Source organism: Pelophylax lessonae, assembly GCF_965119305.1.
Source record: "Pelophylax lessonae genome assembly, chromosome: 10".
Lineage (NCBI taxonomy): Eukaryota > Metazoa > Chordata > Amphibia > Anura > Ranidae > Pelophylax > Pelophylax lessonae.
This window is the reverse complement of record NC_138777.1, coordinates 160,805,319-160,830,315: the sequence shown is the minus strand read 5'-3', so window position 1 is coordinate 160,830,315 and position 24,997 is coordinate 160,805,319. Positions and strand designations below refer to the sequence as shown.

Here is a 24,997-nt window from a genome sequence, read left to right as displayed (position 1 = left end):
CCTGCTGGAGGTCATTTTCGTAGGGCTCTGGCAGTGCTCATCCAATTCCTCCTTGCACAAAGGAGCAGATACAGGCACTGCTGATGGGTTAAGGACCTTCTACGGCCCCATCCAGCTCTCCTAATGTATCTGCCTGTCTCCTGGAATCTCCTCCATGCTCTTGAGACTGTACTGGGAGACACAACAAGCCTTCTGGAAATGGAACGTATTGATGTGCCATCCTGGAGGAGTTGGACTGCCTTTGTAACCTCTATAGGATCCAGGTATCGCCTCATGCTACCAATAGTGACACCGACCCCAGCCAAATGCAAAAACTTGTGAGAAAAAATGAGTAGGGAAAAAAAAGTCAGTGGCCTCCACCTGTTAAACCATTCCTGCTTTGGAGGTCGTCTCATTGTTGCTCATCTAGTGCACCTGTTGTTAATTTCAATAACACCAAAGCAGCTGAAACTGATTAACAACCCCATCTGCTACTTAACTGACCAGATCAATATTCAAGGAGTTCAAATGACTTAATGCTATACTCTGATTAAAAAAGAGTCCCTTTAATTTTTTTTGAGCAGTGTATATTCACTGGGTGATAAATAAGATGAGTAGTACAGGAACACAGCCAAAAACTATGGAGTATAGTTTTAATAGACAGTAAAACCACTGCTCAACCGCCTATTTTTACTGCTCCTGGCTGCAACTGTAAATGAGCCCTTAAACACTTTCCCATTGAGGAGGAGATGCTGGGCAAATCCTGTTCAAGAAGATTTCCTATAGACGAATTGTCTTTGATGTCATTTTTTGCCAGATAAATATTGTTTGTAAATGAGAGATCACTGTAATTTTTATATAAAGTGAATGTGAAAAAACAAATCTTAGTTGTAACAGGTGAATGTTGGGTGCATTTCTTCTCTAATCAATGATAAATACACTTTAATATCCAGTTTTTTATGTTTATCTTTTTAGCACGACAGAACCTGTGTATGATTACCCAAATAACGAACCCCCCCGTTCCCCATCTCCAAGAGGATCATCAACCTCAGTCAGCATTACAGACAAGCTTCTTCTCACACAGAGCGTGTGGCTTCACCTCAGTGTCAACTCTGCTACCGCACTACATGTACTGCAGAGAGAGCCCCCAGGGGTAAGTCGTTTGGTAACCCTACCTTTGGTAACCTTTGCTGTGTACAGATTCTTCTCAATATAATATGCACCTTGTGTGAGGGGAGAGGCCTTTCCCAAACCACAGAATGGACCCCAGAATGGACCAAAGCTGGTCATACATTGAGGTTGAATGAGACACATGTACGGTATAATCATCCCAATGTGTTTGAATGTGTTACAAAGGATCACGACATGAGATTATTGGGTCTGTAAGGAACTATCTAGTAGTACCTCATCACATTCAACTAGACTTTTTTTGTAATGCCTCATACACACGCAACGATTATCGGCCGACCGATCGGCCGACTTTTGTCCAGTGTCGTTGTGTTGGTTGAAATGTGCTCTAGACTGCACACAAATTTTCTTGGCCAACAACAACCAACTTCAGAAGTGATGTCATATGATGGTTTACTTTCCGTGTGTTTTTTCTTCTCTGAGCATGCCCAGTCTTGCTCATCAGATTTTTGTCTGCTGAAATCTGTACTGACTGACGAAAAATCGGCCGTTGTGGTGACGGCCAACAAAAGTTTTATAGCCTGCACACCAGATTTTATTCGGCCGAAAAGTCGCAGTCGGTTGACGGAAGCATCATACTAACAAGCCGAAAATCGGCCAATCGGACGTTGGCCTAAATTCACGGCCAACAATCGTTGCGTGTGTACGAGGCTTTACATTGAAGATGTTTTGTAGCTTATCAAAGTCACTTCAGTTACCACAAGTGTCAGGAAGATACCCCAGTACTTACACCCTCTTGCCACTTTATAAGGTACACCTTGCTAGTACTGGTTTGGACCCCCTTTTGCCTTCAAAACTGCATTATTTTTTTGTGACATAGATTCAACAAGGCGTTGGAAACATTCCTTTAGAGATTTTGGTCCACATTGAAATGATAGCATCATGCAGTTGCTGCAGATCTATGATGCGAATCTCCAGTTCCACCACATTTCAAAGGTGCTCTATTGGATTGAGATGTGGTGACTGTGGAGGCCATTGGAATACAGTGAACTCATTGTCATATTCAAGAAACCAGTGGTGAGATGATTTGAGCTTTGTGACATGGTGCATTATCCTGCTGGAAGGAGCCATCAGAAGATGAATACACTGTAGTCATAAAGGGATGGACATCTCTCCAAGACACCTTTCCTCCTGGCTGTAATGTTTTGTCAGAAAAAACATTTGATGTGGGTAGAGTGTTTATGTGGTAACTCATTTCATTGGCCAGAACAAAAATGTATTTGGCCTTTGAAATTAATTAACGCTCAAGCTCTTGACATACCCATGGTTAACATGCATTTAGATGCGTTTACACATGCCAAGTGTTTATTTTTGCCAAAACACTTCTGCTTCTGGATGCGATAGCAGTGTTTTTCTTTGCTTTTAAAGGTCCCTGCCTCTAAATGGCTCTAAACGCCTATGTGTGTGTGTGTGCATGGACTCATAGGCTAACATGCAGGGGGTGTTTAGAGTCCGAAAACTAAACACCAGAAGCCCCTAACAGCAGCATTAAAAATGTCCAGTGTGCATGAGGCCTAATAGATCAAAGTAGAGAATCAACGATGCTTGCACTGACATATTACATGCAGCCCCATCTTGCTATGGTGGGAGAACTGCACAAGTGTTACTTCTAACCCTGTAACATTGGGTGTCTGCACAAGGACCACTATGGCAAGATTACCAGGTATTCTGTAAACTAAACCTACCATGTAACAAAACTGTAAGTAGGCAGTTCCTCATTGCAAAAGAGACATTCTGTGTCTCTTCTGCAGTGACACACACCTGCCTGCTTACAGTTTTCTTTTGTACGTACGCTAAACTGCGTATGCGCAGCTAAGCGCGCATGGGAAATGCTGGCTGCACTATACCCCAATATTGAAAACTTTAATTCCCCAAAGATAACCATATGAAATAATACATACACCAGACACTAGATTTGGCAATAAATGGCCACGGCACTTTATTTTGGCTTGAAACATAAATACCATTCATCAAATGTCATCAATGAAGAATAATATCTTAAAGCTTAGTTATAAAAACTAAAGCAAACAACATATTTAAACATTAAACTTATTGCAAAAGAAACATGCTGTGTCTCTTCTGCAGTGACACACACCTGCCTGCATACAGTTTTCTTTTGAACTTACGCTAAACTGCGTATGCGCAGCTAAGCGCGCATGTGAAATGCAGGCTGCACTATACCCCAATATTGAAAACTTTAATTCCCCAAAGATAATCATATGAAATAATACATACACCAGACACTAGATTTGGCAATAAATGGCCACGGCACTTTATTTTGGCTTGAAACATAAATACCATTCATCAAACGTCATCAATGAAGAATAATTCAAAGTATTAATATCTTAAAGCTTAGTTATAAAAACTAAAGCAAACAACATATTTAAACATAATCCAGCCCCCCCCCCCCCCAAATTCCGAGGGTGACAAAACCACAAGTAGGGGGAAACAACAGATATATAAAACAACTGTGAGTTGTGTGGACTTTATGGGTACATCATGAGACAGATAAATATACACGAAATTATAAAAAATAAACATTTAATGATTCAATATTAAAACAATGACAGGTTTAAAATGATGGGGCTGACCAAAAATGGAGGTCCATCTCACCCAACATACATACAAGAGAATATCACTAAAATGATATCTTGTAGTGATAAGTCCCGTACACACGTACCGAATGTCGGCCGAACGATCGGCCGTCTTTTGTCCGGTGCTGTCCTATCGGCTGAAAAGTGCTAAAGACTGCACACAAATTTTGTTGGCCAACAACAGCCGACTGCAGAAGTGATGCCATGTGATGGTTAACTTTCCGTGTGTTTTTTCTTTTCTGAGCATGCCCAGTCTTGCTCATCTGCTGTTTGTCGGCCGAATTCTGTACTGACTGGCGAACAATCGGCCGTTCTGGTGACGGCCAACAAAAATTTTAAAGTCTGCATGCCAGATTCTGTTCGCTGTCGGTTGTCGGAAGCATCATACTAACAAGCCGACAATCGGCCGATCGTTCAGCGGCCGAATATTTACGGCCGACAATCGCTACGTGTGTACGGGGCTATATTCTCTTCTATGTATGTTGGGTGAGATGGACCTCCATTTTTGGTCAGCCCCATCATTTTAAACCTGTCATTGTTTTATTATTGAATCATTAAATGTTTATTTTTTATAATTTCGTGTATATTTATCTGTTTCATGATGTACCCATAAAGTCCACACAACTCACTGTTGTTTTATACATCTGTTGTTTCCAATTTTGAATTTAGGATTATGGAACGCTCTTGATAGCTCCCTTTTCTTTTCTAAAACCACAAATAAGTGCCCACGATGGGTGGCAGGGTGGGTAGCTCTCTTGCTGTGATAATCCCAAAAGAAAGTCACACCTGTGCCGGGTCCCTTATATTATGTGCCCCACACCATCTGGCAGGTTCTATTCCTTTTAATTGGCCGACTGTACCTGTACGGCCAGGTGCGTGGAATTCTTAAAGAAACATTGCCCCATTTATTAATTTAATAAGCATGTTGAATAAAACAGACCATAATAGGTGAAATAGACATATGAAAACGAGGGAAGTAGGGGGGGGGGGGGGGCAGCCGCAGCCAAATGTGCCCACTTGAGCATTCCTGGCACACTCTGACTGTGCCAGAATGACTGACTCCCATACACATGAACAAGGTAATGTCATCCTCCACCAGCTGACTAAGAGGCTGAAAACTCTGCACTTACAAGTAATGCAGAGAGAGAAAATGACATCAGCTAGGGAGGAATATAAACGGTTGCATTGCTGGAAGGTGGAGGTGAATAGTTTTGCACGTTGAGTTCTGCTTTACTGAAGGCTACAGATTTGAAAAAGAAAGAAAATTGCTTTTAATGGTACTTTAACACGTTAAGGGTTCTTTCACACGGTCCGCCTCCGTAGGCGGATCCGTGCTGCTTAGCGGGGATTGATCCGCCGATCTCCGCTGAACCGGCGGATGACAGCTCCGTCTCAGCTTGCAGTGCGGAGAGGGAGGTGTCACAGCTCCCGCTGCTCTCTATGGAGGATCGGATGAGAGCGGACCGCCTGTCCACTCTCATCCGATCCGATCCCTGAACGGATGGAAAAATAGGGTTTCCATCCGTCCAGATTTCACTGACAGGATCGGATACGGATGGCAGCGGGTGTCAGCAGAGGTGTCTCCGCTGACATCCGCTGCCCCATAGAGCTGCATGGAGGATCCGATCAGATCCGCCTAAAAAATTGACAGGCGGATCTGATCGGATCGCCCGTGTGAAAGAGCCCTAAAGCTTATTATTACTATATAGAATTTATATAGCGCCGACAGTTTACGCAACGCTTTACAATATGAGGGTAGACAGTACAAATACAATACACTTTAACCACTTAAGCCCCGGAAGATTTTACCCCCTTCCTGACCAGGGGTTTTTTTGCGATTCAGCACTGCGTGACTGTAACGGACAATTGCGCGGTCGTGCGATGCTGTACCTAAACAAATTTGATGTCCTTTTATTTCCCACAAACAGAGCTTTCTTTTGGTGCTATTTGATCACCTGTGTGATTTTTACTTTTTGCGCTATAAACAAAAAAAAGAGCATCAATTTTGCAAAAATAACAATATTTTTCAAATTTTTTTATATGAAATTCCCCAAAAAAAATGTAAAAATCTAAATTTTTTAACATTTTAGGCCAATTTGTTTTATGCTACATATGTTTGGTAAAAAAAAAATCGCAAAAAGCGTATTTTGATTAGTTTGCGCAAAAGTTATCGCGTTTACTAACAAAGGGAAAGATTTTTGTCATTTTTGGTGGGTTTTTTTAACGCGTAATGGCGGCGATGTGCAATATTTTTTGCGGTACTGCGACATTGCGGCGGACAGATCGGACCCTTGACTGACGTTTTTTACACTTTTGGGGTTACCAGTGACATTACTACAGTAATCAGTGCTATATATATGCACTGTTACTGCAAAATGACACTGGCAGGGAAGGGGTTAACTTTATTGGGGAAGGAGGGGCTAAGTGTGTCCCTAGGGGCATGCTTCTAACTGTGATTGGACATGGCTACTGGTGTAGGAACAGTGATCAACGGTCCTACATAGTAGAACCGTGTGATCACTATTCCTACACAGGGGAGAGTGACAGGTGGCTTTGTTTACATTAGCCGCCTGCCTTTCTCCCTCTCCACCGACGATCGCCGAGTGACATCGGTGGGCACACGCTCGCCCGCTATTGGCTCACAAACTAGTGACAGGCAAGTGACGTACCGGTACGTCACTTTGCCTGGCCGGGGCTGACCGCGGTCGGCAACCAGTTAATACAGTAGGAATCAGAGGGCCCTGCTCGTTAGAGCTTACAATCTAAGAGGGAGGGTGCATATATGAGATTTTAGTGATTGTATTTACATTTACTTTTATCAAGCCACTTTGTTGCATTTGTAATTCCATCAGTATCATCATAGCAAAAATCAGCAGCATGTTCCTCTACAAAAGCTAAAGAAAACATTCAGTAAGTTTGCCTTGTCTTTGTCTCCAGTAAAAGCACAGTGATGTAATGTTATAGGGAGCTTACATGTTCAGACTTTTTCCTTTTGCTATATTTTTGGGTTTGTCTTTATATAATCATAGAGACAATATACAATTCTATTTTTCTAGTGATTACCATTTTTGCAGTGCTTATTGGAAATTGCAAATCCAGAATAACTGTGGCCTTAGGCTTATATTTTTAAATGTTTCTACTTATCCATTAAAAATGGGTGTACTTGCGCACTGCTATGTTGTGCTATCAGACTACAAAACTTACTAAGCGGATCGCTCACACCTATACACACTCTCTAAACATGTATCAATGTGCAAAATATATTCAAAAGTCGTGCCGCGATCCCAAATGCTAATGTGCTTTTTTCAGCCAGGAATGTCTAGGAATGCCATGGGGTCGCCATCACTGCTCTAGGGGATGGCCTGTTGTGTTGTTTAAATTTTTTTGTATGTATACATTTTGTTGGTATTTTAATGTCCATTGCACTCAGAATTTACCATAGTCTTTTTATTTTCTAGACATTCCTGGTGAGGAGATCCAACACTCGGCAGCAGTTGGTCCTGTGTGTGCGACTATCAGATGACCGCGGGCCAAGTTTCATTCATCAGGCTTACATACATGAAGGATCGTCAGGTGAATAACAGACAGACCACAATACACTAGACATGGTGCAGAGTGCAATATGTTGCCCATCCTTGGTTAAGGTGGTTAGGTGAATTCATTTGTTTCTTTTACTTGGTGTGTGCTTTCCTATAGAATTGTACAGTAGCAAGATGCAACTGTTTTATTAGTCTCCCAGCAGTTGCCTAATGCACCTGGTTTATTTTCTTTTCACTGGGAAAGTAATGCCAAATAGAGAGAATCACCCTGCTGGGACCCCTTTGGATTATTTGTTGGGGAGCAGCTCTGAAGTGTCTGGAGGACTCAGAATTGCTTAGTTTTTTGTGCATGATGCACTCTGAGCTTTAAAACCTACACATCACGGCCTTACAGGGTAATAGTAAGGCACAGTATAGTGTAGCACAATTTATACTGGTCATAACTATATGTGACATACTTTACAACCTGCAGCTTCCATAAGGCTATTCAATTTCTGACACTTCCGGCCAGGGCTTTTTTTCTGGCTGGAACTTGGTGGAACTCAGTTCCATCACCTTTGGCTCAGGCCCTCGGCTTCCTGCTCATCACTATCAGTTGTAAACTTGGGGTCGTGGTTGAGTTCCTGCTTCCGGCATTGTAGTTGCCTTTGTCCCCTGTCACTACAGGACACATCAGTGACACAGGGGGTCAGAGGATGGAACCTCAACACGCAGCAGGGGACAAAGGCACCTTACACTCCCATAAATATTGATTGTCAATGACATGCAGTTGAGCTGGAATGAAGGGGAAAAAGGAGACAGAAGACGCTAGACAAGGAAGTATAAAAGCTCTTCTATTGCAGGGATCTTTGATCTGATTTTATTTTTCTAACCTGGCAGGTTCACTTTAAATGCCTCTATTGTGCTGTGTAAGCTGGATGGACTATAAACGCCCAACCATCAACACATCACTTTTTCACTTTGCTGCTTTTCTTGGTCTTCCGAAAACAACTGCATAATGAAATATTCATTTCAGCCATTAGTTGACTGCTGTTTATGTGAATGGCTGTGGTAAAAGCATAGTAACGAGTCTACAGCATTTTCAATAAGTATATCAATTTATTATCCACATTAGTACCTGAATATTTGCAACTCCTATGAGCACAAGAAACGACTTATGTGTATTTAAAGGGAACACATGGGATTTTTCACACTTGAGTTATTACTGTAAAGCTTAGCTAAGACTAATTTTTAAGTCTTTTACATATTGCTTGCTTGCTTTTCCTTGTATTTAGCCTTATAGGTTCCATAGATTTGTATGAAGCTTCCCCCTGTAGTTACTATATTAATTTCAGCCAATGAAATCAGCATGCAAGCTGAAATATTGCTGAGTGAGAATATGTGACATGATAATCCGCCATTAGACTGCATTAGGTTCAGTGACCTTTATCAATCTGGACTGACCCATAGATATTAATTGCAACTTCAAGCAGCCGGTTAACCTTATTTTCCCAAGTCATCTTAATTTCTCTGACTTCTAACTTAGGCTGCCATACTCATGTTCAACCATGACATACTAATGCGCAGATGATCTCCAGTATCTGATTGCTTGCTTCAAGATGTTGATGGAGATAATTGTGCTTACCAAAAAATATATATTTTTCTCTGGACACCTTTCTATATTTCCTTCTCTGAGAAAGAAACATTATGAGTAGTCTCATTCCAGGAAAGCTCTAGCTGTTGACTAGTGGTGGAACAATGTGCAGCCTGGCACCTGACCTAAGTAGTTATGGTTGAGTCACATGAGTAGAGAAAATCAACTAATGTATGTTCAGTCGGACATGACATACCCCTGTATGGGTACTTTTACACATCTAGGACTGAGCCCAAAAAATGTAAAAGTACCCATTCAGGGGGCAAATACAGATCTCTCTCTTTCCCTCTCCCTCTCTCTCTTTCTCCCTATCTCTCTCCCCCTCCCTCTCTCTATCCCTCTCCCCCCTCTCTCCCTCTCCCTCCCTCTCCCCCTCTCTTCCTCGCTCTCCCTCCCTCTCTCCCTCCCTCCCTGCCTCTCTCCTTCTCTCTCTCCCTCTCCATCTCTCCCTCTCCTTCTCCCTCCCTCCCCTCTCTCTCTCCCTCTCCTTCTCCCTCCCTCCCCTCTCTCTCTCCCTCCCTCCCCTCTCTCTCTCCCTCCCCCTCTCCATCTCTCTCCCTCTCCTTCTCCCTCCCTCTCTCCCTCCCTCCTTCTCTCTCTCCCTCCCCCTCTCCATCTCCCTCTCCTCCTCTCCTTCTCCCTCCCTCCCCTCTCTCTCTCCCTCCCCCTCTCCATCTCTCTCTCCTTCTCCCTCCCTCCCCTCTCTCCCTCCCTCCCTCTCTCCTTCTCTCTCTCCCTCCCCCTCTCCATCTCTCTCTCTCCCTCTCCTTCTCCCTCCCTCCCCTCTCTCTCTCCCTCTCTCTCTCTCTCTCTCTCTCTGTCTCTCCCCCTCTCCCCCCTCTCTCTCTCCCTCCCCCCTCTCTCTCTCCCTCCCCCCCTCTCTCTCTCTCTCTCTCTCTCTCTCCTTCCCCCTCTTCTCCCTTCCTTCCTCCCTCCCTCCCTCCCTCTCTCTTATCCTTTCTCTCTTCCCCCCTCTCTCTCCCTTCCTCCCTCCCTCCCTTCCTCCCTCTTGCTCTCCCTTCCTCCCTCCCTTCCTCCCTCTTGCTCTCCCTTCCTCCATCCCTTCCTCCCTCCCTCTTTCTTATCCTTTCTCTTCCTCTCTCTTCCTCTTTTCTTCTCTATTCTAAACCTTTCATCCATCATCTGAATTCTTACATTTGCTGTTTTAAACAGCCAGTAAGAAGGAGAACTAGTGGCGAAATGAACTTGTGGGTTTACTTTCTCTGTTTATATATACTGTGGTTATAGGAATGAATCACTCCTCTTTAAATAATCACATTTTGTTGCTTTGCAGCCTGAAATGAAGACAGGCACATTTTTTGTTTTATCCATCTGTAGTTACTAGTGCAACTTATAACATCCAAGTGAAAGATAGAAAACCAACATGTCAGAAAAAAAATCAAAAACAGAATCACTGAGTTGGAAAAAAAAGTTGGACCCCTCATCCCAGTATTTTGTTGAATCACCCTTGTAACGCTCCTGCGTTTTTATATGGTGTGGATTTTCAGCTGCAGAAATAGTTCCACGTCAGTAGTCATGTAAGAGATATGCTGAGATACCATTCCCAACCTCAATGACTCATCATGTGTGGAAGGTCTTATTTCAGCCAGTAAATACACACAATTAGCAAGCTGGTTCCTAGAGTGACTTTATATATGTGGTAACACAATGATGAAGGTTGAGGGATAGGTTGAGTGGAGGTGGTAGGTGATAGACACTTGAAGGTGAGACAGTAGCAGATGGATGCAGGAAGGTTTAGCAATGTTGTATGATAGCAGATGATAGAATAGCAGGTGGACATACAAAAGAGATCAACCCAGTGCAGAAAAGTAGCAGTAGTCTCAAGAGCTAGCAATCTAGTTTATGCAGATGTGATAAACAGTCTCTACTATGCAGAGCTAGATAGTGTAAGCTTAGTATAAGTTTATAGAGAATTCCCCTGCGGGGTACTTAGCACTATTAGCGATACAGCCGAAGGGTGGTTCAGGAGAGGCGGATGATCCAGTAGCGGGATACAGGGATCAGCGCAGCGAGGTTCCGTCAGCGAAGTAAGCTTGCAAGCATGGAAGCTTCAAGCAAGGTTAGTATCCAGATAAGGGTGTTTGAACGAACACATGTGAGTGAGAACCGACGCCTTAAATAGCCATCTAGTCCGGCGCTGAGTGATGACAGCTCCAGTCTTAAAGGTGTATGCGCACCTTTCCAAAAGTAAATGGTAGGGCGCATACACTTGTGGAAAGTGTAATTTAGGGTACCAAAGGTACCGGAACATTACAATACCCCCCCCTTAAGGCCTGCTCCTGAAGGCCTCTGGAGCTGGTTTGTCTGGGTATCTCGCATGAAAATTGCGGATTAATCTAGGGGCATGTATGTCAGAGGTGTTTAGCCAGGTGTCGTCTTGGGGCCCATAGTTCTTCCATCTAACCAAGTACTGAAGTCTTCTTCTGTAGATACGAGAATCCAGAATCTCTTTTATCTCGTATTCTTCTCCACCTTCAACTTGTACAGGAGGGGGAGGTGGAATATTAGGCCTTATTCCTTGGTCCGGAACATGGGGTTTTAGTAGCGACACATGGAAAATGGGATGGATTTTTAGGTCCATTGGCAATGTAAGCTGCACTGCAGCTTTTCCAATAAGTTTCTTGATTGGGAAAGGTCCCAAGAACAGAGGTCCAAGCTTTTTGCTAGGGATCTTCAGTCTCAAGTTTTTTGTTGAGAGCCAAACGAGGTCCCCGATAGTATACTGTGGAGAAGGTCTTCTACGAAGATCATAGTACTTCTTTTGTTGACTGTGAGCGTGTGCAATGGTAGTATTTAGTAAACTCAGAGAATCCTTTATTTGGGAAAGATAGTCTGAGGCTACTGGGTTATTTGAAGGAAGGATGCGTGGAGGGAGAATAGAGGGATGGAACCCATAGTTCAAGTAGAACGGACTCTGCTTGGTTGTACTGTGAGTTGCGTTGTAGGCAAATTCTGCCAGGGGGAGAAGATCCAACTAATCATCCTGTTGGTAAGAAGTGTAACAACGTAAATACTGCTCGATGCATTGGTTGACTCTTTCAGTCTGTCCGTTGGTCTGCGGATGGTAAGGAGAAGTGAGCTTCCGCTCAATCCGTAGTATGTGACATAGTTCTTGCCAGAATTTAGAAATAAATTGGGATCCACGGTCAGACAAAAGAGTTTTTGGGATACCATGTAATCTGAAGACATGTTTCATCAGGAATTCTGCCGTTTGTTTGGACGAAGGTAGTCTGCGAATAGCAATGAAATGTGCCATCTTTGTCAGATGGTCCACTGACACCAAGATGGTATTAAATCCTTTGGAAGGAGGCAATTCTACGATGAAGTCCAATGACAGAACCTCCCATGGAGTTTGGGGTATTGGTAGACTGCATAGTAGACCGGATGGTCTCGTAGTGTCAATTTTGGACCTGGCACAGACATTGCATGAAGAGACAAATTTTTGTATAGATGTTTTCATGTCAGGCCACCAGAATTGCCGAGAAATCAAATTGAAAGTCTTTGTCATACCCATATGTCCTGCCATAGGCACATCATGCGATAATTCCAAGATCTTGGTGCGTAGGGTAGGTGGTATGTAAAGTTTGTCGTTGTAGTAGAGGAAGCCTTCTGCATCGGTATTTAGTTGTGGTGGGGGTGAATCCAACCTTATACCATGCAGAACCTCTTCCTTCAAGGAACGGACAACTCCAATAATGCGTTTGTGAGGTATTATAGGAACGGAAGGAATTTCAAAGTAGTTTTCTTCAGTTAGTCGTGATAGTGCATCCGCCTTTTTGTTCTTATCTGCAGGTGTGTAGGTCACTAGGAAGTTAAACCTTAGAAAGAATAGTGACCATCGTACCTGTCGATGCGAGAGAGTTTTGCTAGTCTGAAGATATTGGAGGTTTTTATGGTCCGTGTATATAATTATTGGTAATTGGGTGCCTTCGAGTAAATGTCGCCAATTCTCCAGAGCCAATTTTATAGCAAGCAGTTCCTTCTCACCCACGGGGTAATTTATCTCGGGACTGCTCAGGGATTTAGAAAAAAAGGCGACTGGATGAAGTGGTGAAGTGGGGGTAGGTCGTTGGGAGAGTATTGCTCCTATTGCCAGGTTTGACGCATCTACTTCCAGAATGTATTGGAGGGATGGGTCTGGATGGCGTAATATGGGAGCGGAAGTAAACCTTGTCTTTAACAAGTGGAAAGCCTTATTTGCTTCTTCTGACCATTTAAATGGTATTTTTATGCTAGTGAGCTGTGTGAGGGGTCTCACAATAGCAGAAAAGTTTTTTATGAACTTCCTGTAGAAATTTGAAAATCCCAGGAATCGCTGTAGCGCCTTGCGTGTAGTTGGTGTAGGCCAATCCTGAATGCAGGATATTTTACTCATGTCCATCTCGATTCCTGTTTTGGATATGATGTAGCCTAGAAAGAGTACCTCATCTTTATGGAACAAGCATTTCTTCAGCTTCACATAAAGATTATGTGCAAGCAATCTCGATAATACAAGTCTTACATGTCTTATGTGTTCAGACAGGGTCCGTGAATATATAAGTATATCGTCCAGATATACCACAACACAGACATCTAGTAAGTCTTTAAAAATATCGTTTATAAATCGTTGGAAAACTGCAGGGGCATTGCATAGGCCGAATGGCATCACAAGATATTCGAACAATCCGTATCTAGTTCTGAACGCAGTCTTCCACTCGTGTCCATCACGGATTCGAATGAGATTGTATGCTCCTTTCAGGTCTAATTTTGAAAAATAGGTAGCTCCACGCACCTGCTCAATGAGCTCAGGGATAAGCGGTAGAGGATAGCGATCTTTTATTGTGATAGCATTCAATTTCCTGTAGTCGATGATAGGTCTGAGACTTGAATCTTTATTGCGAACAAAAAAGAGTCCTGCTGCTGTGGAAGAAGTGGAAGGTCTAATAAAACCTTTTTCCAAGTTCTCATCCAAATAGGTTTTGAGATGGGCAAGTTCATCCTGTGAAAGAGGATAAACATGACCGAACGGCAATTTGCTATTTGGGAGTAGATCAATGCTACAATCATAGTCTCGATGAGGAGGTAATGCTTGAGCATTTTTCTCAAGAAAAACCTCAGAAAGATCCTGATAACATAGTGGTGCAATCTCATCTGTCACCACAGACAGAATCTTCCCGGAAAACGGGAGGTTACACGTTTCCTCGCAATAACAAGAAGGGAAGGTCAAGGACCGTTTCTTCCAATCTATGGTTGGTTGGTGTGTGTGCAACCAGGGAAGTCCCAACACAATGGGAAAGTGGGGTGATGGTATTAAATCGAAGGTAGAAGTCTCCCTATGAGACTCGTTAATAGTGACTAGAAGTGCTTGTGTCTGATCGGTGATCGGACCAGAGGATAACGGAACACCGGTAATTAGACTTACTGAGACAGGTTTGAGTTTAGAAATAGGAATTTTATTTAAAGCAGCAAAACATATATCCATATAATTTCCACAAGATCCTGTGTCAATCATGGCCTTAGTAGTAATCCTGTTCTGGTCCCACTGTAATGTCAACAAAACAGAAATGTAGGGGTTAGTGAATGAAGTTGTCAATCCTCCTAGGGAGACATGTGAACAATCACCCTTCTTTTTGTTGACTAGGGGGCAGACGTTTATCTTGTGATCCGGGGATGCACAGTACAAGCAGAGATTTTCATTTCGTCTTTTGGCTTTTTCCATAGTTGATAGCGGTGGGCGTATGGTTCCTACCTCCATAGGAACGGCCAGACTCCGAGAGGAAACGGATAATGGCATTCCCATCTTTTCAGCCTTTCTTTCTCGTAGTCTTCTATCTATGGTAATACTGAGTTGTATTAATGCATCCAGGGTTTTTGGCAGATCCGCTCGGGCGAGCTCGTCCTTAACGGCTTCTGATAGGCCAAGCCTAAATTGGGTTTTCAGAGATGCATCATTCCATTCGGAATCAAGGGTCCATCTCTTGAACTCTGCGACAAAGTCTTCTACAGGCCTGCTTCCTTGTTTCAAGGATCTTAACTGAAGATCAGCAGTACTCTGCCTATTGGGGTCATCATATAGGCTAGTGAGCTCTGCCAGGAACAAGGCATAGGAGTTGAGAAGCTGGTCGTTTTTCTCAAAAAGAGAATCTGCCCAGGCTCGAGGATCGCTTGATAGGTAAGAAATAATAGTACAAACCTTAATGTGATCAGTAAGGTAGGTACGAGGTTTTAGCAAAAAAAGTAACTCACATGCGTTTTTAAATTCGCGAAATTTTTTGCGATCGCCTGTAAATACCAAAGGGGGATTTATCTTGGGTTCAGGGGACTGAGCAGAGGTAAGTTGTGTCAGTCTAATTACCTGCTGCGACAGAGCCTGATTGTCTTCTTTTAATTCAGCAAGTGCGTGTATTAACGCAGATACTTGCTGTTTTAATTGTGTCACCTGAGTAGTTATTTCTGCTGAATCCATTTTTTGGGTTCGTTCAATCTGTAACGCTCCTGCGTTTTTATATGGTGTGGATTTTCAGCTGCAGAAATAGTTCCACGTCAGTAGTCATGTAAGAGATATGCTGAGATACCATTCCCAACCTCAATGACTCATCATGTGTGGAAGGTCTTATTTCAGCCAGTAAATACACACAATTAGCAAGCTGGTTCCTAGAGTGACTTTATATATGTGGTAACACAATGATGAAGGTTGAGGGATAGGTTGAGTGGAGGTGGTAGGTGATAGACACTTGAAGGTGAGACAGTAGCAGATGGATGCAGGAAGGTTTAGCAATGTTGTATGATAGCAGATGATAGAATAGCAGGTGGACATACAAAAGAGATCAACCCAGTGCAGAAAAGTAGCAGTAGTCTCAAGAGCTAGCAATCTAGTTTATGCAGATGTGATAAACAGTCTCTACTATGCAGAGCTAGATAGTGTAAGCTTAGTATAAGTTTATAGAGAATTCCCCTGCGGGGTACTTAGCACTATTAGCGATACAGCCGAAGGGTGGTTCAGGAGAGGCGGATGATCCAGTAGCGGGATACAGGGATCAGCGCAGCGAGGTTCCGTCAGCGAAGTAAGCTTGCAAGCATGGAAGCTTCAAGCAAGGTTAGTATCCAGATAAGGGTGTTTGAACGAACACATGTGAGTGAGAACCGACGCCTTAAATAGCCATCTAGTCCGGCGCTGAGTGATGACAGCTCCAGTCTTAAAGGTGTATGCGCACCTTTCCAAAAGTAAATGGTAGGGCGCATACACTTGTGGAAAGTGTAATTTAGGGTACCAAAGGTACCGGAACATTACAACCCTTTGCTTTAATTACAGCCTTTAGTCTGTTGAGATATGTCTCTACTAACTTTACACATCTAGGCTTTGCAATATTTGTCCACTCTTCTTTGCAGAACTGCTCAAGTTCAGTTAAATTTGACGGTGACCGTTTGTAGACTGCAGTCTTCAAGTTATTCCACAGATTTACAATGGGGTTTAAGTCTGAGCTCTGACTAGGCCATGCAAGGACATTCACCTTTTACTCCTTCAACCACTGTGTGGTCATTTGTGCTGTGTGCTTTGGGTCATTGTCATGTTGGAAGGTAAACCTTCTTCTCACTGACAACTTTCTGGCAGAAGGGAGCTGATTTTTTTGAAGAAACTAAAGATATTTTGCCCCATCCACTTTCCTTCTATCCTGACAAGTGCTCTAGTCCCTGCTGCAGAGAAACACCCCCATAACAGGATATTACCCCTCTATGCTTTACTGTAGGAATGGTGTCATTTAGATGGTGAGCTGTATTGGATTTCCGCCAGACATATCATTTGGTGTTGAGGCCAAATAATTACATTTTAGTCTCATCTGACCATAACACCTTTTTCCATGTGGCCTCAAAATCTTCAAGGTGCATTTAACCACTTTACCCCCGGAAGATTTTGCTGCTCAATGACCAGGCCACTTTTTTCAACATGGCACTGCGTGACTTTAACTGACAATTGCGTGGTCATGCAATGCTGTACCCAAACAAAATGTATGTCCTTTTTTTCCCACAAACAGAGCTTTCTTTTGGTGGTATTTGATCACCTCTGCGCTTTTTATTTTCTGCGATATTAATAAAAAAGTGTGAAAATTTTGAGAAAAATAGACATTTTCTACTTTGACTGTTAAAAAACATTAAATAAATTCAATTTTTGTCATATATTTAGGCCAAAATATATTTAGCTATATGTCTTTGACAAAAAAATTCTCAATGAGCGATTTTACCCCCTTCCTGACCAGGCCATATTTTGCGATTCGGCACTGTGTTACTTTAACAGAAAATTGCGCAGTTGCGTGACGCTGTACCCAAACGAAATTTATGTTCTTTTTTTCCCCATAAATAGGGCTTTCTTTTGGGGCTATTTGATCACCTGTGCGATTTCGAATTTTTGCGCTATAAACAAAAAAAAACGACAATTATGAAGAATAATTTTGAAAAATAAATAACATTGCCAAAAAAATTAAAAATCTAATTTTTTTTAACATTTTAGGCCAATTTGTTTTCTGCTACATATTTTTGGTAAAAAAATTGCAATAAGTGTATTTTGATTGGTTTGCGCAAAAGTTATCGCGTTTACTAACTACGGGAAAGATATATGTAATATTTACTGTTTTTTTTTTTACTAGTAATGGCAGCGATCTGCAATTTTTTGCGGGGCTGTGACATTGCGGCGGACAGATCGGACCCCTAACTGACATTTTTGACACTTTTGGGGGTACCAGTAATCAGTGCTAAAAATATGCACTGTAATAATGACACTGTCAGGAAAGGGGTTAACACTGATGGTGATCAAGGGGTTAAGGGGGGGGGGGGGTTCTGTGACACAGACTGAGATTGCAGGTTCAGGTTCCAGGCGTTTTGGCAAGTGTTTGGAGTCAGGCATTGACATCTAACAACAACGCTTGTAATCTGCCAAAAAAGAAGCCCACTTACTTTTCTGAGCTTCAGGTGGCAAAAATGTGAATAGGGGCCATTGAAATTAATTGGATATTGCTTGTTGGGCATTTTTAAGAGCGTTTTACAAGCTGAAAAACCCTCATGTGTAAACAGGGCCTTCAATTACCTTGGTGTTGCCTCTAATTGTAAGTGATAATACGCTTCTGCCACCTTCTGGTGACATAGCTACACTGCATTTTACTGGAACAAACTACCAATATTGGAATATTAAAATGCTTTGGAAACATTTCATTTTGCACAATTTAAATATGTACAGTGTATTCTTCTTGGGAAAACTTTAGTTTAGGCTACCAAAGAAGAAAGGGCAAATAATTCACATTTCAATGCAGGATAATTACGTTATTGTCTTGGTTACAGGCAATGAAAAGTATGTATATATTGTGACAGTACAATTCTCTGTCATGGTGTTAAAAGGTTTAAGCGTCACTCAGGGTTCATCATTTGCACAGTAAATTTTTTGCACAGTACTGTATGCTGATACCTTAAGCGTTCACTTCACTGGAACTAAAAGGCCAAACCCAACCCCTGAAAGACAACCCCACACCATAATTCCCCCTCCACCAAATGATTAGGACCAGTGCACAAAGCAAGGTCCATAAAGACATGGACGAGCGAGTTTGGGGTGGAGGAACTTGACTGGCCTGCACAGAGTCCTGACCTAAACCCAATAGAACACCTTTGGGATGAATTAGAGCGCAGGCTGGGAACCAGGTCTTCTTGTCAAACATCAGTGCCTGACCTTACAAATGCGCTTCTGGAAGAATGGTAAAACATTCCCATAGACACACTCCTAAACCTTGTGGACAGCCTTCCCAGAAGAGTTGAAGCTGTTATAGCTGCAAAGGGTAGGCCAACTCAATATTAAACCCTACGGACTGAGACTGGAATGCCATTAAATTTCATGTGCGTGTAAAGGCAGGTGTCCCAATACTTTTGGTAATATAGTGTGTGTGTGTGTGTGTGTGTGTGTATATATATATATATATATATATATATATATATCAATCCAGGACAGGAAAGTTACCACATTCTAAAATGTTTTGCTCATTATTTTGAATGTATTCCAGGCATTTGCACAATGGTTAATCAATTCAACATACTGAGAAAGATGTTTTGGAATGTTGTGACTTTCCTGAATTGATATGTTTGTGTGACAGTTTGATGCCTGTCAGTTGCCTGCATCCTACATAGAGAGACGTACAGCTCGACTACTTGTTTGATGTATATACAGTATGTATATATATATATATATTTCAGTGCATATGGAAAGTATTCACAGTGCTTACATTTTTCCACATTTTGTTATGTTACAGACTTATTCCAAAATTGATTAAATTCATTATTTTCCTCAAAATTCTACAAACAATACCCCATAATGACAATGTGAGAGAAGTTTGTTTGAAATATTTGCAAATTTATTAAAAATAAAAAAGGAAAAAAAATCCCATGTACATAAGTATTGACAGCCTTTCCTCAGTACTTTGTTGAAGCGCCTTTAGCACCAATTACAGCCTCAAGTCTTTTTGAGTACAATGCTACAAGCTTGGCATACCTATTTGCGGGCAGTTTCTCCCATTCTTCTTTGCAAGACCTCTCAAGCTCCATCAGGTTGGATGAGGACCGATGGTGCACAGCCATTTTCAGATCTCTCCAGCGATGTTCAATCAGATTCAAGTCTGAACTCTGGCTGGGCCACTCAAGGACATTCACAGAGTTGTCCCATAACCACTCCTTTCTTATCTTGGCTGTGTTATTAGGGTCATTGTCCCATTGGAAGATGAACCTTTGCCCCAGTCTGAGGTCCAGACGCTATGGAGCAGGTTTTCATCAAGGATGTCTCTGTATATTGCTGCATTCATCTTTCCTTCGATCCTGACTAGTCTTCCAGTTCCTGCCACTAAAAAAAACACTGTTAACGGTGGGACCCTATATAGACAGGTGTGTACTGTCCCAAATCATATCCAGTCAGCTGAATTAACCACTGGTGGACTTGAATCAAGCTGTAGAAACATCTTAAGGATCATCAGTGGAAACGGGATGCACCTGAACTTAATTTCGAGTGTCATGGCAAAGGCTGTGAATACTTATGTACATGTGATTTCTTCATTTTTATTTTGTAAGAAATTTGCAAGATTGCAAACAAACTTCTTTCACGTTGTCCGTATGGGGTATTGTTTGCAGAATTTCTAAGAAAATTATGAATTGAATCCATTTTGATATAGTTCGGTAAAATAACAAAGTGAAGCGCTGTGAACATGTGAATAATTTCCGGATGCACTGTATACTCTGTATATGTATATATATATATATATATATATATATATATATATATAAGAGAGAGAGGGAGTACACACACATGTCCCACTAGTTCTTACTACTTGTACAAGTGATATATTGTTTAATGAGGTCTGAACCTCTAGACCAGGGGACTTCAAACTTTTTAAACAAAGGGCCAGTTTACTGTCCTTCAAACTTTAGGGGGGCTGGATTGTGGCCAGTGAGAGTAGAAAATGCCCCAGCATCAGTGGGAGGAACAATGTTTCTGGCTTAGTGGTCAATTGAAGTAAAAAAAATACATAGAGCCTATGGTCAGTAGGAGGCCAAATAGTTCCCCGTTATTGGTATCAGTTGGAGGGACAGTTCTCCCTCACTGGCATCAGGGGGAGGAATAGTGCCCTATTGTTGGTATCAGTGGTAGAATTAGTGCCTTTCATCAGTGAGAGTAATAGTCCTTAAAGGGGCAGATAAAGGCAAGCAAAGGAGTGCAGTTTGGAGACCACTGCCATAGACCAAGAAGAGAGACAAATGAGGGGGTAAAGAGGGACAGTCCCTCACAATGAGGGAGGGCTGAGAGCCATGAGTTTATGTAACCCAACCTATGAGACTGTTTGATTCAGATAGCTGATGTCATTCATTTCCTGGGTCGGGGGGTCATGAAAATCTTTAGTTCATTTGAAAAGGCTGGATCTTTTTATGTGCTCCCAGAAAATGGTGAACACACAATGCTTTTAATTGTATTTTTTTTCCTGATAACACAACCCATCCTAACAGACTGTATAAGGGCAAGAAAGTAAAGGAAAGGTTGAGAGGCATTTATGAAAAGCTCAACAAACCACAAAATAAAAATGGCGGATCAACAAAGTTTGAAGCAAACTGTCAACCATATGTGAACATTAGTTATAGTTATACTTCAAGCAGAACTTCACCCAGAAGAACTGGCTCAGGTGAGGACAGCGCTGGATCCTTGGACAGGTAAGTTTCCTTTTATTAAAAGTCAGCAGGTACAGTATTTGTAGCTGCTGACTTTTAATTTTTGCTCCTAAGGTGAAGATCCTCTTTAAAACTGCTCAGTCCATACTGAACCTTAAACCATGTGAATCTGTTCATTCATCGCAAGATACCAGTGCAGAAGCAAATCTTGCTTATCGGAGTCCTTTAAAGATTGTTCCTGTATTGAACTTTGGCCTTTTCTGATCACTGAAGAAGTAGATTATCAGTTCAAGGACCAAGTCAGGCCCACTAATCTCCTTCTTTAACCTATGTCATTTAATTATAGGTATGGTATGTCTTTGCTCTACTGAATTTTATATAACTAGGTGCTTGTTCTAAACTCTGACCTCTCTCCTGATCTGTACTGGCTTGATGACTGTGGATTTTTTTTCTGTACGTTGCAGGTCTCTCTCTGGAACATTCAACGCTTACCTTTCCAGATCTTATCCGACTTATATCTTACTACAGTTCTGAAAGGTAATTGTAACATAATTGCTCCCTTTATGGTAGTAGTGAGTTAGTTAAACTATATGTAAACCCTAATGAACTTATCTTCTTTGCTCACTTTTGGTCTGCTGATGATACCATTGAAAGTGTTTTGTTATATCTTTTTTATAAGTGCATTTTCTATGTTGTCAGAAATCTTGTGAACTGAATTGATCCCTTCCTATGTTCTCTACCTGTACACAAGGAGTGGTAATGGGATGATTGCGGGTGATTAGGAGAGGTCTACATTTTTTTTTTAAGCATCAGAAGTAATGTAGGCAGGGCTGACAACATATGCTTTGGAATTCAGAGCCCAAAATACACTCTGTTGTCATGTAAAACGGGAAGGTAGGAGCACACTATATTTCAGACACATCAACCATTATTTAAGTCCCCGTTCACATTAAGGCGACCTGTGAGGCGACCTGGTCGCCTCACAGGTCGCCGTAGGTCGCCTTCCATAGGGAAGCTGCGGACCCGTTCTAATAGGAGCGACACAAGTCGCTCTGACTTAGAAAAAGGGTCCGGAGCTTCTTTGGGGCGACCCGGAGGCGACCGCCATAGACTTCAATGTTATGAAGTCCGTGGCGGCCGCTCCGAGGTCGCCTGGGGAAGTCGGATCGCCCCTATGTGAACGGGGCCTTATAGTACTTGCAGCATGTATAAAGGAAAAACAAGAAAATGTTATGCAAATCAAGGATGTAATAAATATGTTTATTTTAAATTTTACTTTGACATATGTAGTATGATGTATCATTTTTTATTTGGATAGAGTGAAGAGGGATTAGAACCCCTGTCAGGGTATAATTGATGTTTGTGCGCCCATTAGGGATTAACCCTCTCTATTGGTCTTGTTATTTATTTATTATTTATAACAAGTATTCATATAGGACAGACAATTCACGCAGAGCTTTACATCTATATTGTACATTAACATCACTTCCTGCTCTCAAGGAGCTTACAATCTAAGGTCCCTTACTCACATCCATACATACTAGGGCCAATTTAGACAGGAACCAATTAACCTATTTACTATTATCACTAAAAGTGAAAAAAAAATCCCAAACGGGGGTTCCCCTCACTTTGAAGGGATTCGCTCTTACATTCTGTTTTGGCTATGGGACAAAAAGTGAAGAGAAATCTCCCCGGTGGGTCACAGATGGTAAAAAAAAAAAAAACTGTAAAGAGTTATAATCCTCCCTACTCTATACAAAATGAAAAAATGGTCTTTAGTTATACTTTAAGTTCTCTTCAGGTTTGGACTGTAGTCTTTACTCTGATAATCAGAAACTCTGCCTATGTTTGGCAAAGTAAAGGAACCTTATTGTTTGTTCAGAATCAGGGCTATATTTACCATGAAGCACTTCAGGACTAGTACATAAAGTAGGTGGCTTCTGATTTTTTCCTTTTTTTGGCTACCACTGGTTACTTCTTGGTAAACCCAGCAGTAAGATTATGGGGGTGGAGTATGGAAACTCCAGAGTAGGGATGATTAAATTAAGAAGATTTGCTGAGAGCAATTCTAACCTTATTACAGCTCATGTATTTATGGCCACTTCCTCTATAATGGTGGTTCCACACATTTTTAAAGTTCTGATTTACTAAAAGGAAACTTTAAATGTTTGTGACATTAACGTTTGATTTATAAACCAGTGATATGACCTTAAAGTGCTCTGCTAGCTTCTGGTTTCCAAACCTAGCAAAGTGCTTTTAAATTGAATGAGGGGAATTTACTAGGACTGGAGCAAATGGCAACCAACCGGCTTCTATATTTATTTTCAAAGCTTAACTGAACAAGCTGAAGCTTAAAGTTGATTGGTTAATATGAACAGCTGCTCAAGATTCTGCCTGCTCCAGTTTTAGTAAATTCCATAAAAAGTTCAAAAATATATAAAAACAGATAGGAGAGCCCATGACCTTTCAAAGTTATGCGATCAGCCTCTTGATTAATTATGGAGTTCCCAACATATTGTAGGTTCCATTTTGGGCCTGCGGTTAAAGTGGTAATAAAGTCACATATATAAACTACTTGTATCCCCTCTGTTTTAGGAAAATATAAAGTACAGTGTGTGTGTTTTTAAAAATGATGAAGCCAAATACCTTCTTTGCCCAGTGCTGCTGTATGGTCCTGTGACCTCTCTCCTTCTTGATCCAAAAAATGTAGAGGGGGGGGAGCTGAGATTTCCCTCTGATATAAGCAAGCCAGCAGAGGGAGGACATGTGACCACCAGAGATGTATAGTAACGAAGTAGAACTACTTAAGTACTGTACTTAAGTACTGTACTTAAGTACCGAAATGCGGTATCTGTACTTTCCTGGAGTAGAATTTTTTTCTCCTACTTCTACTTTTACTTCACTACATTTTTTCGATGATTTCGATACTTCTACTCAAGTATTTTTTTTTTGTCCTGCATAGTTACTCGTTACTTTTAAAAAGATTACCACTGCCAGAACAGTAGATGGCAGGTTGCATAAAGCTCAAAAAAATGTGTATAATGTCATTTGTAAATCAGCGCATACGAAAATAAAGGCTGTGTATAATAAAAGCTGCTATACCAAATCTTTCCAATAAAAAGAAAATATGAAACAAACAAATAAATGGTGCTACAGCGCTTAAAGTGCATCAAGAAACTACTAACAAACACAGGTTAATCATTTGAATAAATCATTTAAAATAATAAAAAACAATATGATGTTCAAACTTTTGACTTCTTTCTTTAATAACTACATAACACAGTACTTGTACTTCTACTTTCAGTACTTGAGTAGAAATTTTTTTTCAAAACTACTGGTACTTTTTACTTTTAGTACTTAAGTAGCAAATTTTTTGAAAAAACTATTTGCAATACTTAAGTAAAAAAAATGTTGAATACTTTAGTACTTCTACTTAAGTAACTTTTTCTGCGAGCACTTCCACTTCTACTCAAGTCACTTTTTGATCAAGCACTTGTACTTTTACTCAAGTAGAAATTTTGAGTACTTTATACAAGTCTGGTGACCACACAGCAGAGCTAGGCAAAGAAGCTATTTAGCTTCATAATTTAAAAAAAAGGTCACACACTGTACGTAATATGTTCCTAAAACAGAAGGGAGACAAGTAATTAATGTATGTTACTATACAGCCACAAGGGAATAGATACGAGAGGGGAGAGAAGATCATCTCAGAGCACAGACTACGGGAATGACAGGCAAGAAGGGAGGGGGAGATGCAGAGATGCTGAGGGGAGAGCAGGGTGACAGAGGCAAGTAAACTGACCACGCTATCATCAATCAGCATTAATGATAAGCGTGGTCAGATTACAGCAGGGAACACTAGAACAGGCAGGATCAACCAT

The 24,997-nt window shown here is 41.5% G+C and overlaps 1 protein-coding gene across 1 annotated transcript in view; it reads left to right on the top strand.

Annotated features, from left to right (window-relative positions):
- Positions 1–24,997, top strand: part of RIN1 (Ras and Rab interactor 1) — a 52,986-nt gene that overhangs the window by 10,369 nt on the left and 17,620 nt on the right. The window contains exons 3-5 of the mRNA XM_082270542.1: positions 955–1,132; positions 7,220–7,334; positions 21,581–21,653. Coding sequence (XP_082126668.1) covers positions 955–1,132; positions 7,220–7,334; positions 21,581–21,653 — 366 coding nt within the window. The remainder of the gene's footprint in view (positions 1–954; positions 1,133–7,219; positions 7,335–21,580; positions 21,654–24,997) is intronic.